Genomic DNA, 15,383 nt, shown 5'->3' with positions numbered 1-15,383 from the left:
TGTAGATATATATGTGTATATATATGTATATATATGTATATATAATTGTATATTACTCAGCGATCAAAAGGAATGAAATATTGCCAGATGCAACACATGGACAGAACCAGAAAGTACCATGCTAAGCAAAATAATTCAGAAGAAAACAAATATCCTATGGTTCCACATATGTAGAATTTAAGAAACAAAACAGATGAACATAAGGGAAATGAAGGAAAAATAAGATAAAAAGAGAGAAGGAGGCAAACCATAAAAGATTGTTAAATACAGAGAACAAACTGAGGGTTGCTGGAGGGGAGGTGGGTGGGGGGGCGGACTAAATGAATGATGGGCATAAAGGAGGGCACATGTTCAGATGAGCGCTGGGTGTTATATATAAGTGATGAATCACTAAATTCCACTCCTGAAATCATTATCACCCTATATGTTAACTAACTTGGATTCAGATAAAATTTAAACTTTTACAAAACACCTTTTTTTTGTAAAAACGTTTTAAGCTGAAAGTTCATGAAGAGATCTGGTTGTATGAAATTATTTGCACACACTTGCCTTAATAAAAGGTGAAATGTTAAAAAAAAAGATTATATACTACATGACTCCCTTTGGGTATAATTCAAAAAGATGCACAGTAAGTTTTAACTGCTCTGTCATGTTATTGTTAACATTTCATCACCCTGAGCCTCAATTTCCCTATTTCTGAAGGGAATGTGGGGCAATGAACCCTAACTTCAGGCAGGTGGTGTCAGGAATAAATGAAACGTGTAGAAGCACTTTGTCGAGTCCAAAGAAAATGTTCAAGGTTAGGAGTCTGAGTATGTATATGTGTGTGTACATTTGTATACATGTTTCTGTCAAATAAATGTATCCACACACATACGAGTAGACATAAGAGAGTTATTGAAATCCCATCTGTTATGTTGAAAGAAAACCTGAAAGTTGGAGGGGATAAAAATAAAAAGAATAAACATTCAAATCAACATAAAATAGAAAGAATGTAGAATTTTGACACAAAAGTTTAAAGTAGAGTGAAAGGCCTTAATTTTAATAGGGAAATGTTTTCAATCTCAAATTTTCAAAGGCCTCCGAGTCAAAACCACGTTTACATTTATGCAGTGGGATATCACTGTCCAGCGAATGAGGCAATATATCTCCAAACTAAAACTAGTTTTCTCTTTCCATTTAATGTGGGATGTCCATACCAAATGCCTTGACCCGAGGGAAAGTTTACTGAATGAGCTGAAATGCTCAAACTCTGTTCCTACAAGCAATATTTTTCCAAACAAATGTCTGTAATCAATTCCTGTTGTTGCAGAAACAAATGATCACACTCGTGGCTTAACGCAAAGATTTATCCGAAGTTTGTGGAAGGTCAGAAGCCTGAAATGGGTCTCATTGGGCTAATATCAAGAGCTCTGCAGGGCTGTGATCCTTCTGGACACTCTAGAGGAGAATTCACTCCATTTCCTTTTTCCCTTTTTAGTGGCTACCTGCATTTCTTGTCTTATGGCCCTTCTTCCAACGTCAAAGCCAACAGCGTAGAGTCTGAAAATGTCTCTCTGATTCCAAATCTTTGTCCTCCCCCTCCCACATTTAGAGGACACCTGTGATTACACTAGTTCCATCCAGATAATCCAGGCCAATCTTTTTTATATAAAGATCAGTGATTAGCAGCTTTATGCCATGTACTGGCCACATTCCCCTTGCTCTGTAAACAAGTATTTTCAAAAGTTCTTTGGATCGGGACACCTTTGGAAGCCTACAAAGTGTTTTTTTTCAAATATAAAATAATTGATGTCACTCATTAACCATAGAATTCATCAACACCTATAGAATTGTGTAAAAAACATTTCTTTCAGGGGCACCTGGATGGCTCAGGCAGTTAACTGTCCAACTCTTGACCTTGGCTCAGGTCATGATCTCATGGTTAGTGAAATCAAGCCCAACAGCTGTCTCTATGATGACAGCCTAGAATCTCTCTCTCTCTGTCTGTCTGTCTGTCTCTCTCTCTCCTTCTCTCTCAAAATAAAGATAAATATTAAAAGAAAACAATTTTTCCTTCAAAATGACAAACACAGAAGATTCTTGGTGGAGAAGACCTAAAACTACCTACATGTGACTCTAACACAGGAGCACGGACTTGCTCTCTACCTGTGATCCATAGATCAGAACATGCAATATCATCACCACCTGGTTGTTTGTAGAAGGACAAACTCCCTGGAATCCCAGAGACCTGATGAATCAGGTCAGGGCATTTTAACTACAAACTTTGGTGGTTTGTACACACAATGAAGATAGAGCTGTATTTTTCACCTACTCACTGTTGACATTTGGAGCTGGGTAAATATTTGTGCTGGGTGCTGTCCTTTGGGTTATAGAGGTTTGACAGCATCCCTTAAGACACGGCCAAATATCCACAGAGGCAAAATCATGCCTCATTGAAAACCATGGTGCTGAGGTTTAAGAACTGGAAGTATCATGAGAGAAATCCAATTAAGGACTCATCCAGTATTACATTTATAACTGTGGTCTTAGGATTTGTAATAAAAATATATATTTGGGGAGAGGAGTTAAGGTGGCAGAGCAGCATGGAGACCCTGAGCTTGTCTCATCCCTGAAACACAGCTAAATCAGCACGAAACCATTTTGAACACCTAGGAAATGGATCCGATGATTAACACAACAGTCTGCATGACTTGAGCCACAGAACTCAGCAGGTGCGTGGGGCAGAGAGGTGAACCGGGGAAGAAAAAAAAGCTGCAGAGGGTAGGGAGCCATTTACAGGGAGAAGACAGAGAGAAAAAGGGAAAGGGGAAGAGAACAGCATATCAGGATGGTGCAAGAAAAGCAGCTGGAAAGAAAGAGAGAGAAAGAGTGAAAACACTTTTAGGGGAATGGACAATCGAACTATTGACACAAAGAAAAGAGAGGGTTTTGGTACCATCAGGATTCTGTATACAGTGGAGTGCAGAGTCTGAAGTTTTGGAGCTCAGTGTCTGAGGGTGCTCTGGTGAGGAAGCAAGATGAATCCCCAGGATCAGGAGTGGGCCTGAGGGGTGTCACACACAGGAAGAAGTCATCCCCTTGCTTGGAGTGCATTTGGTAGAGGCCATACGGCCTCCCCATAGGCAAAGGTCCCAGCAGAACCTGGAGAGCAGCCACATTTGCTGGTACTGGGACAAAGACGCCAGAGTGCAGTGACATCTGGCACTGGCTGTATGTTGTCATTTGCCAAAATCTCTGAAACTCTATCACTGCACAGTCACATGAACATTTTGTGAGACAAACCAGCACCCAGTCATTGTTCAGTGAGACCCTCCCCCAGAGAGTCAGAGTGGGTCAAAGACACAAGGGTCTCTAAAGTGTGAAGTTTTGAAACACAACCCCATCTGAGACAAAACTCTGGAGGGAGGTGCTGCCTGACAGGCAGGCAGCTTGGGCAGGGACAGGGTAGAGAGGAGGAGTGGGCAGAGGCATGAGAAAGGAGAGGTTCTTGATTGCAGATGGATGAGAGCATGAAGTTCCTGCCACAGAAACTAGGGAAGCGGGTGGAAACAATTTCCATATCTCACACCTGGATCCACCACAATAAGCCAAGCATCACAACCTAATGGAGAAAAAAGCCATTACAAAAAGCTCTGCCAACTGCACCCTCCAAGCCCATCCCCCAGTCACTCCACCTGCTTAGTGTACAGACTATAGAGTACTTCCTAGTTTCAGTTCTAGGGGAAACTAGGTGAAACCCCATTTGGGTTTCATTCTGTTTGCTGGTTCATTTATTTGTTCATTTTCTTTGTTTCTCTTTTTGTTTAAATTGTTTTTTTATTCTTTCTTTTCTAACTATAACTTGGATAAAGAAAGGAAATTATTTTTTACTTTATTTTTTATTTTTTAAATTTTTTATTCTATTTCCATTTCTTTATTCTATTCTATCACATAAATGTTTTTAATTTTTTCATTTTTCTTACCTTTTTTTCCACTTCCTTTCCCACTTATCTCTATTCTATCAAGCTTATTTCAATAAGCAAACCAAAACACACTAGGATCTAACTTTCTTTATTTGATTTTTTGTTTTGTTTTTAATTTTTTCATTTTAATCTTTTAATTTTTTCTACCTCCAAAATGAAAAAATGAAGGAATTCATCCCAAAACAAAAAACAGGAAGAAATGATAGCCAGGGACTTAATCAATACAGATATAAGAAAGATGTCTGAACTACAATCTAGAACCACAATAAGAATACTAGTTGGTGTTGAAAAAAGCATAGAAGACACCAGAGAATCCTTTTCTGTGGAGATAAAAGAAACAAAATCTAGACAGGCTAAAATTTTAAAAGCTGTAATGAGAAGTAATCTCAAAAGGATGCCACGATGGCAAGGATGGATGAAGCAGAAGAGGGAATCAGCTATTTAGAAGATAAAATTATGGAGAATAATGAAGCAGAAAAAAAGAGGGAAACAAAGGCAAAAGATCACAATACAAGACTCAGTGACTTATTATAAGAGAATAACATCCAAATCACAGGAATCCCAAAAGATGAAGAGAGAGAAAAATGATAGAAGGTTTATGTGACCAAATTATAATGGAAAACTTACCCAACCTGGGGAAAGACACAGACATCAAAATCCAAGAGGCTTAGAGAATTCCCATTAGATTCAACAAAAACCGACCATCAACAAGTCATATCATAGTCTAATTTGCAAAATACACAGAAAAGATTATGAAAGCAGCAAGGGGAAAAAGTCCTTAACCTATAAGGGAAGACCGATCAGGTTCACATCAGGCCTATGCACAGAAATTTGGCAGTCCATAAAGGAATGGCAGGATATATTTGATGTGCTGAATGGGAAAACTATGCAGCCAAGAATTCTTTATCCAGCAAGGCTGTCATTGAAAATAGGAGAGATGAAGGGTTTCCCAGAAAAATAGAAACCAAAGGAGTTTATGACCACTAAATCAGCCCTGAAAGAAATTTTAAGGGGGACTCCTTGACTGGAGAAAGACAAAACAAAACAAAAAAAGACCAAAAACAACACAGACTAGAAAGGACCAGAGAACATCACCAGAAACACCAACTCTACAGGCAACACATGGTACTAAATTCATATCTTTCAGTACTCACTCTAAATGTCAATGGACTAAATGCTCCATTCAAAAGACATAGGGTATCAGAATGGATAAGAAAGCAAGATCCCTCTTTATGATGCTCACAAATGACCCATTTTAGACCTAAAGACACCTGCAGATTGAAAGTAAGGGGATGGAGAACAATCTATGATGCCAATGACTGTCAAAAGAAAGCTGAACCAGCAATACTTCCATGAGACAAACTAGATTTTAAAATAAAGACTGTAACAAGAGTTGAAAAAAAGGCATTATACCATAATTAAGGGGTCTGTCCACCTAGAAGATCTAACAATTGTAGATATTTATGCCCCCATCGTGGACACCCAAATGTATAAACCAATTAATCACAAACATACAGAAACTCATTGATAAGAATACCATAATAGTAGGGGACTTCAACACCCCAATAACAACAATGGACAGGTCATGTAAGCAGAAAATCAACAAGGAAACAATAGCTTTGAATGACACACTGGACCTGATGGACTTAACAGATATATTCAGAACATTTCATTCTAGAGCAGAAGAATACACATTTTTCTCAAGTACACACCTATTCTCCTGAATAGGTCACATACTAGGACACAAATCAGCCCTCAACAAGTACAAAAAGATCCAGATCATACATCGCATACTTTCATGCCACAATGCTATGAAACTCGAAATCAACCACAAGAAAAAAATTTGGAAAGACCGTGAATACTTGGAGATGAAAGAACATCCTACTAAAGAATGAATGGATTAACCAAGAAATTAAAGAGGAAATTAAAAAGTACATGAAAGTCAATGAAAATGAAAACACCACAGACCAAAATCTCTGGGATGAAGCAAAGGCAGTCATAAGAGAGAAGTATATAGCAATCCAGGCCTTCCTAAAGAAGGAAGAAAGGTCTCAAATACACAACCGAACCTTATACCTAAAAGAGCTGGGAAGAAAAAAAAACAGCAAATAAAGCCCAAAACCAGAAGAATAAGGGAAATAATAAAGATTAGAGAGGAAATCAATGACACAGAAATCAAAATACCAGTAGAACAGATTAATGAAACTAGGAGCTGGTTCTTTGAAAGAATTAACAACATGGATAAACCCCTAACCAGATTGATCAAAAAGAAAAAGGGAAGGACCCAAATAAATAAAATCATGAATTAAAGAGGAGAGATCACAACCAATACTGCTGAAATACAAACAATAATAAGAGAATATTAGGAGAAATTATATGCCAACAAATTGGGAAATCTGGAAGAAATGGATAAATTCTTAGAAATACATAAACTACCAAATCTGAAACAGGAAAAAATAGAAAATTTGAACACACCCATAACCAGTAGAGAAACTGAATCAGTAATCACAAATATACTAACAAACAAGAGTCCATGGCCAGATGGCTATCCAGGGGAATTCTATCAAACATTTAAAGAGTTACCACCTATTCCTTTGAAGTTGCTCCAAGAAATAGAAATGGAAGGAAAACTTCCAAACTCTTTCTATGAAGCCAGCATTACCTTGATTCCAAAACCAGATGAAGACCTCACCAAAAAGGAGAACTAGAGACCAATTTCCATGATGAACATCAATGGAAAAATTCTCAACAAGATACTACCAAACCAGATCCAACTATGCATTAAAAGAATTATTCACCACGATCAAGTGGGATTTATTCCTGGGATGCGGGGCTGCTTCAATGTCCACAAATCAATCAATGTGTTACATCACATTAATAAAAGAAAGGATAAAAAACATAATCCTATCAATAGATGCAGAAAAAAAGATTTGACAAACTACAGCATTTTTCTTGTTAAAAACCCTCAAGAAAGTAGGGATAGAAGGATCATGCCTCAATATCATAAAGGCCATACAGGAAAGACCCCCTGCTAATAACATCCTCAATGGGGAAAAACTTAGAGCTTTCCCCCTAAATCAGGAACATGACAGAGATGTCCACTCTCATCATTGTTATTCAAAACAATGTTGGAAGTCCTAGCCTCAGCAATCAGACAACACAAAGAAATAAAAGGCATCCAGATGGGCATGGAGGAAGTCAAACTTTCACTCTTCCCATATGACATGATACTCCATGTGGAAAACCCAAATACTGCTAGAACTGATACATGAATTCAGCAAAGTCGCAGGACATAAAATCAACGTACAGAAATCAGTTGCATTTCTATACACCAAAAATAAAGCCAAAGAAAGAGAAATCAAGAATTGATCCCATTTACAATTTCACCAAAAACCATAAAATACCTAGGAATAAACCTAACCAAAGAAATAAAAAATCTATACACTGAAAACTATAGCAAGCTTATGAAAGAAATTGAATAAGGCACAAAAAAAACCTGAAAAAATTGCATGCCTCTGAATTGGAAGAACAAATATTGTTAAAATATCAATTCTACCCAAAGCAATCTATAAATTCAATGCAATCCAAATCAAAATAGCACCAGCATTCTTCACAGAGTTAGAACAAACAATCCTTTTTTAATGTTTATTTATTTTTGAAAGAGAGACAGTGTGTGTGTGTGTGTGTGTGTGTGTGTGTGAGAGAGAGAGAGAGAGAGAGAGATACAGAATCTGAAGCAGGCTCCAGGCTCTGAGCTGTCAGCACAGAGCCTAATGTGGGGATCAAACCCATGAACTGCAAGATCATGACCTGAGTCAAGGTCAGACGCTTAACCAACTAAGCCACCCAGGTGTCCCTAGAACAAACCATTCTAAAATTTGTATGGAACCAAAAAAGACCCCAAATAGCCAAAGCAATCCTGAAAAAGGAAATCAAAGCTGGAGGCATCACAATTTCAGACTTCAAGCTGTATTACAAAGCTATAATCATCAAGACAGTATGGTCCTGGCACAAACACAGACACATAGATCAATGGAACAGAACAGAGAACCCAGAAATGGCCCCACAAATGTATGGCCAACTAATCTTTGACAAAGCAAGAAAGAATATCCATTGGAAAAAAGAGAGACTCTTCAGCAAATGGGGTTGGGAAAACTCTACGGTGACATGCAGAAGAATGAACCTGGATCACTTTCTTACACCATACACATTAATAAATTCAAAATGGATGAAAGACCTAAACACAAGACAGGAAGCCATCAAAGTCATAGAGGAGAAAACAAGCAACAACCTCTTTGACCTGAGCCGCAGCGACTTCTTACTTGACATGTCTCTGGAGGCAAGGGAAACAAAAGAAAAAATGAACTATTGGGATCCAATCAAGATAAAAAAAAACTTCTGCACAGAACTGATGGAATGGGAGAAGATATTTGCAAACGATGTATGAGATAAAGGGCTAGTATCCAAAATCTATAAAGAACTTCTCAAACTCAACACCCAAAAAACAAATAATCCAGTGAAGAGATGGGCAAAAGACATGAATAGACGCTCCTCCAAAGAAGACATCCAGATGGCTAACAGACACATGAAAAAATGCTCAACATCACTCATCATCAGGGAAATACAAATCAAAACCACAGTGAGATACCACCTTATACCTATCAGAATGGCTAACATTAACAACTCAGGCAACAACAGTTGTTGGCCACGATGTGGAGAAAGAGGAATACTTTTGCACTGCTGGTGGGAATGCAAACTGGTGCAACCCCTCTGGAAAACAGGATGGAGATTCCTCAAAAAATTAAAAATAGAACTACCCTATGACCCAGCAATTGCACAACTAGGCATTTATCCAAAGGGTTCAAAAGTGCCAGGGGCACATGCTCCCCAATGTTTATAGCAGCACTATTGACAATAGCCAAAGTATGGAAAAAGCCCAAATGCCCACTGACTGATGAATGGATAAAAAAAGATGTGGTGTATATATACAATGTTATATTACTCGTCAATCAAAAAGGACGAAATATTGCCAGTTACAACAACGTGGATGGAACTAGAGGGTATTATCCTAAGCAAAATAAGTCAGTCAGAGAAAGACAAATATCATATAACTTCACTCATGTGGAATGAGTGAACATAGGGGAAAGGAAGCAAAAATGAGATAAAAACAGAGAGCAAGACAAAACTAAAGACAGTCTTAAATACAGAGAACAAACAGGGTTGCTTGTGGGGTGGTGGGTGATGCAATGGGCTCAATGGGTGGTGAGCATTAAGGAGGGCAATGCCGGGATGAGCCCTGGGGTTCTATATAAGTAATGAATCATTAAATTCTATTTCTGATCATTTTTATACTATATGTCAACTAACTCAGATTTAAATTTTAAAAAAACATATATATATATATCTGGTCTACATCCCCATTTCTGATCCATAGCTCCTAAAATTCTTCCAATATCGTAAGTGATGAGAGTTGTAAAGTCGTCTTCCATCAGAGGGGCACCTGGGTGGCTCAGTCAGTGAAGCATCAACTCATAATTTTGACTCAGGTCAAGATCTCACCATTCAAGAGTTGGAACCTCACATTGGGTTCTGCTCTGACAGTGTGGAGCTTGCTTGGGATTCTCCCTTGCCCTCTCCCTTTCTGCCCCTGCCCCTCTAACATGAGGATGTTTTCCCTCTCTCTCTCTCTCTCCATCAAAATAAATAAATAAACTTTAAAAGAAAAATGTCTTCTGTCAGGATAATGGAGTGACTTTGGGAAAACATCTGAGGAGAGGGGCTGCTTGCCAGGAGGACTAATCATATGATTAGAATATGAACTTCACATGCCACCCCCTGACCTGTAGGGATGGGAGAGTCTCTGGAGATTGAATCTAAGCAGCAATAGCCAATGATATAATCAGTTGTGTCTACATCATGAAGCTTCCATAAAACCCAAAAGGAGGGTTCATAGAGTTTTCAGGTTGGTGAACACATGGAGACAGGTAGAGTGGCATGCCTGGAGAAGGAATGGAAGCTCCACACCCTCTCCCCATAACTTGCCCTGTGCATCTCTTCTATCTGGCATCATCCCTCCCCAAAGGCAGCACAGCTCATGAGGGAAATACTCAAGAGACACGTATAAACTTGAGCATGCACAAGCTCGCCTACTGAGTCCATCATTGGACCACCTAACCTCAGACCTGGAGGTAGAGCTCCAGTTCTTTGTAGGAAAGGTCTAAAAATACCTACCCCTGACTCAAACACTGAACCACAGCCTTACTACTCAAAGATGGGTCCACAGACCAGATGGGTGGCATCAGTACCTACTGAGAAATGGTTACAATTACAGGATCTCTGAGCCCCACCCATGTCCTGCCAAATCAGAGTCCAGATTTGAACAGGATCCCCAAGTGATTCATAAATACATTAATGTTGGAGAAGTTCTGGTCTAGAGTGGTGTTTCTCAACTTCTCCACTGTTGACACTGTGCTAGATAATTCTCTGTGGTGGGGGCCGTCCTGTGCACTGTATGACATGGGGCAGCATTCCTGGCCTGAACCCACTAGGCGCCAATGGGACCTCCCTAGTTATGACAACCAAAAATTTCTCCCTTATCTTGTCAAGTGTTGTCTGAAAGCAAAATCGCCCTTGGTTGAGAGCCACTGACCTAGCGCTTGAGAACTGGAAATATCTTGGTCGATTTCCAGTCAAAGCTCCTTCTGCCCTAGTTCATAACTCTGGGCAGGTCATTCCACACTTCTGAGCCCCACTTTTACAACTTTACTTTAATAAGAGTGGACTTTTCTTTAATCCCACATGAGTGAAATGATACAGTATTCGTCTTTCTCTGATTGGCTTATTTTGCTCAGCATAATGCATTCTAGCTCCATCCACATTTGGGTTGGGGAGAGACGAGAGGGAAACAAACCAGAAGAGAATCTTAACTGTAGAGAACAAATGAGGGATGAAGGAGGGAAGAAAGCGGGGGATGGGCTAGATGGGTGACAGGGATAAAGCAGGACGCTTTGAGATGAGCAGTGGGTGTTTTACGTAAGTGAAGAATCACCAAATTCTATTCCTGAAACCAGTATTACACTGTATGTGAACTAAAAAAAATCTAATTTTTTTTTAAGAAGAGTGGATTTTGTAAAAATGAAATAAGGAATCCCCATAGGTTCCTGAGCTCAGTGCATGGTGCATAAAAAGATCTAAATATATCATATAATTAACACACTTTTACGTGGAGCACCAAATAGCAGCTCTCAATTTGTGAGAATCACAAATTGAGCATGAATCACTTCATTGGTTAGTCAAAAACATCATGAACACTAGAGCACGGTACCATTTGCTTATTGCACATTAACATACCTCTCTCTCTCTTATTGAGAGGAGAATAGCAATTTTCTAGAGAAACCGGGAAGTCATCTCTGCCATAAGACAATACTTTGGAGGTCCATGAGACCTGGTTAGGCAGGTCCCTCAGTCTTAGATTTGGAGAAAAACGTTAACTCAAAATTGGGGTAAGGTGTAAGGAGGTTAGACCTCTGGAAGGCCCGCAAGAGCATGGAGAAGACATAACAAAAGCCAGATTCACCTGACTTCTAATCTGGTCTCCTGGGAGCAGAGAATTAGTAGGAAAAAAAATTATTTTCTGTCCAGACCAGTGGCCCAGAGGGAAACAAGGTGCTCCAGCGTGGGACTAACAATGGAAACAGCACCTAATGAGCAGACACAGGAAGCTGTAAATATCTCCTCTGCCGTCCTAACCATGGTGATCCTTGTGCAGGACAGGACATGGTTGTTGCTCTCAGATTCCTAAGTCTGGCTGGGGGACCAATGCTTCGCTCCTTCCTGCTGTCCTGTCTGGGAACAGAGCCTTGGTTTCCATCATCGACCATCCAGGGAAAATTCCAGACCTCCAATCAGAGATGCTCTTCTTATAGACTCTTGAGTCCAAGAGCTCAGCAGGTATTTCAGGAAAGCGTCAGAGAGAATGGAAACTGAGACCTTTCCCTGAGGTCACCTGAGAGCCTAACCAGCATGTCCCAGGGCCGAGAGATTTTTCTTTACTAGGTTGACTATGAAATTTGAAAATAATTTACTTAATTTATTTTTAAAAATTTTTAAGTTTATTTATATATTTTGAGATAAAGACAGAGAGAGTGAGCCAGGGAGGGGCAGGCAGAGAGAGAAAATTCCCACCAGGCTCCACACTTGTCAGTGTGGAGCCAACACAGGACTTGACTCACAAACCGTGAGTTGATGATTTGAGCTGAAACCAAGAGTTGGGCACTCAACCAACTGAGCCACCCAGGAGCCCCCTTTTTTAATTTTTGTTGTATTTTTACTTTTTGTTTTTTATACTTAAAAGATTTTTAAAAATAAGTGTTCATTGGACTCAGCAATACAGGGATCATTGTTGACAATGAGTGATGGGAACAGAAGTCCAGTTGGATGAGACTGAGGAAGGAATGGGGGGAGGGGTATAAAGTGGTTCCAGTGAAATGAAAACATATCCAAGGAGTTTTGTAGCTACGGAGGTAGCAAAACAGAGTTTAGGCTTGGAGATACGAGCATGGAGTGGGAGCATTTTACAATTTTTTTCATTTGGGGTGCATTTGGCTTGTTCTGAATTTGTCAGAAGGATATGCGCTCCTGAAGGTAAATACTCCCTTGTGACAGCACGTTGTGAGACATATAATCACAGTATCAACTCTCCCATTGATATTCAACAGAAAAAAATATATAGACTTACTACGCATGAAGGCCTATGCCAAGGAACATTTTAGCCATTATTTTATTACGGAGGAGGCTGAATAGATTTTAGACTTTGTTAGCTACTTACTTCCTATATGCAAATTTTTTGGCAAGTATGTTGCTTTTCTGTACCGGGATCTGAGTGTTTTTATTGTTGTTTTATTGTTGTTATCCCGAGATAACAAAGGAAAGAATACCACCAAGGAAAGTGAGGAAAGGGCCAGCCACATCCACTGTTGGGACACATAAAAACAAGCGTGGTCAAATCGACAGGGAATAGGTACATTAATAACAATCAGGTCAGGGGCCTGAGGTGGATACCATGACTAGGCAAGTGGAGTCATCAGCCCGGGCTCCCTGGAGTCTGACTTAACATCAGCACCCACACTCACTACATTTTCTCTCGACAACCTGGCTCCTATAATGGACTCTCCATTCACACTGCTTTTTTCCCACATGAGCAGACAATGGCCTTCTACTAAAACTATTTTTCCCATTATAGCAGTGGATTCCAATTTTTTTTAGTGTCCACAATAGACATGCCTTTGAATTATGATCAAACATGTGTGCACATGCAAACATGCAAATCCACGTGGATGCACACACACACACGCATGCATACACACACAACTGAACAAAGAGAATAACCATTCATATGCTAACAGGAAGGATCTATGCTGAACTTTTTATTTATAGTCACTCAATCTGTCAACCACGTTAAGAGGACGGACAGATACCAGTACTCCCACTATTTCAGTGAGAATATCAACATTTTAGAATGAACTAGTTGTCTTCCCAAATTCAAACAGCTAACGTTTGAATCCAACGTGGTAGATCCAAGATTCAAAGCTCATTTACCGATTCCAAAATTGTGCATGTAATACCACTTAGGAAAGTTTGTCACCATTTCACCTTGATAAATCCCCACTAATTCGTATGCTGTATATTTCCTATTGTCCATTGGGGATTTATTCCTTTTACTCAAATTTCAAGTAGATGTTCATTCGTAAAGGTATCTTGACACCATCAGTATATCACTCATTTCTCTTTGAGAGAAATTGGTTTTTGCTGCTTCATTAGTTATCTTGGACATCAAGTGGCTATTGATAGGGTTACAAAGCAGCGAGAACCAAGGAAGATTTCTCGTCATCACGATCTCTCAGGGACCACCTGAGCTTATGAGATCTCTCTTCCCCCTCTTCCTTTCCTCTGTCTCCTTTTGAGCTTTTTTATACTTCTCTAAATTCAGGACAGAATGGTCATATTAAAATAGAATGCCACATTTACACGTTCATAGGAATCTTACCAATTGGAATTTGGATATTTTTCTATCTTCTTTAGGGTAATGATAACTTGATGTCGAGAGCCTCACTAATACCCTTTCTTTCCTAAATACTGTAGCTGGAGGTGGGAAAAGCCTGGTAACCACATGGTCTCTCTCAATGAGGTCTCTCTTCAAATGTCACCTTGTGCGTAGATCTTTCTGAACTCCCTGTAAAGAAAACACCCCATTGCTTTCTTTTATGACTGATTGTTTTCCCACATGTCATTGTACTTATAGCCTTTTTGCCCTGTCACTAGTGTCTGGTTGTGCTAACATTAATCTTTTTTCCCTGATTTCTAGTCACCACCACCACCACATGGGACCAGGCAATGATACCCAAATTTCAGAATTTTTTCTTCTGGGATTATCAAATGAACCAGAATTACAGCCCCTCATATTTGGACTTTTCTTCTCCATGTACTTGATCAGTGTCTTTGGAAACCTGCTCATCATCCTGGCTGTCAGCTCTGCCTCCCACCTCCACACGCCTATGTATTTCTTTCTCTCCATCCTGTCTTTTGTGGACATTTGTATCACCTCTACCATCATCCCAAAGATGTTGGTAAATATACAGACACAGACTAAAATTATAACCTATACAGGATGCATCAGCCAGATCTATTTTTCCACACTCTTTGCAGGCTGGGACAACTTTCTCCTGGCCGTGATGGCCTATGACCGCTTCGTGGCCATCTGTCACCCCCTGCACTACACGGTCATCATGAACCCCCGGCTCTGTGGACTGCTGGCTCTGGTGTCCTGGATCACAAGTGTCCTGAATTCCTTTTTACAAAGCTTAATGGTGCTGCGATTGTCCTTCTGTACAAACTCAGAAATCCCTCACTTTTTCTGTGAACTCAATCAGATGACCCAGCTTGCCTGTTCTGATACCTTTCTGAACGACACAGTGATATATATTTCAACTGTGTTGCTGGCCGGTGGTCCCCTTGCTGGGATCCTTTACTCTTACTCTAAGATTATTTCCTCTCTACGTAGAATCCCATCAGCTCAGGGCAAGTATAAAGCATTTTCCACCTGTGCGTCTCACCTCTCAGTTGTCTCCTTATTTTATTGCACGGTCCTGGAAGGGTACCTTATCTCCTCTGCTACCCAGAACTCCCACTCAAGTGCAACAGCCTCGGTGATGTACACGGTGGTCACGCCCATGCTGAACCCCTTCATCTACAGCCTGAGGAACAAAGACATAAAGGGGGCTCTGAGGAGATCCTTTGGGATGGCAGGGACAAAAGGGACCATCGTCCTGCTGGTGAAGAAGTGCCCTTGATTGCAGGGTCAAAGCCATGATTCTTTGATCATTGTGACACAGAATTTGCTCTTATGTATTTCCTGAAATT

At 39.9% G+C, this 15,383-nt stretch overlaps 1 protein-coding gene across 1 annotated transcript; it reads left to right on the top strand.

Annotated features, from left to right (window-relative positions):
* Positions 1-14,341: 14,341 nt before the first annotated feature.
* LOC112852518 (olfactory receptor 7A17-like) lies at positions 14,342-15,313 on the top strand. The gene has a single exon (XM_025916016.2). It carries the CDS (start codon positions 14,345-14,347, stop codon positions 15,311-15,313), a length of 969 nt encoding a protein of 322 aa, XP_025771801.1. The 5' UTR covers positions 14,342-14,344.
* Positions 15,314-15,383: the final 70 nt, after the last annotated feature.

This window comes from Puma concolor, chromosome A2 (genome assembly GCF_028749965.1).
Source record: "Puma concolor isolate L17-30 chromosome A2, mPumCon1.1.hap2, whole genome shotgun sequence".
Lineage (NCBI taxonomy): Eukaryota > Metazoa > Chordata > Mammalia > Carnivora > Felidae > Puma > Puma concolor.
This window is presented reverse-complemented; position numbering and strand designations above follow the sequence as displayed.

Bases quoted from the DNA above. Each gene is read 5' to 3' on its own strand.
- LOC112852518 (XM_025916016.2), top strand. From the start codon at position 14,345: ATGGGACCAGGCAATGATACCCAAATTTCAGAATTTTTTCTTCTGGGA.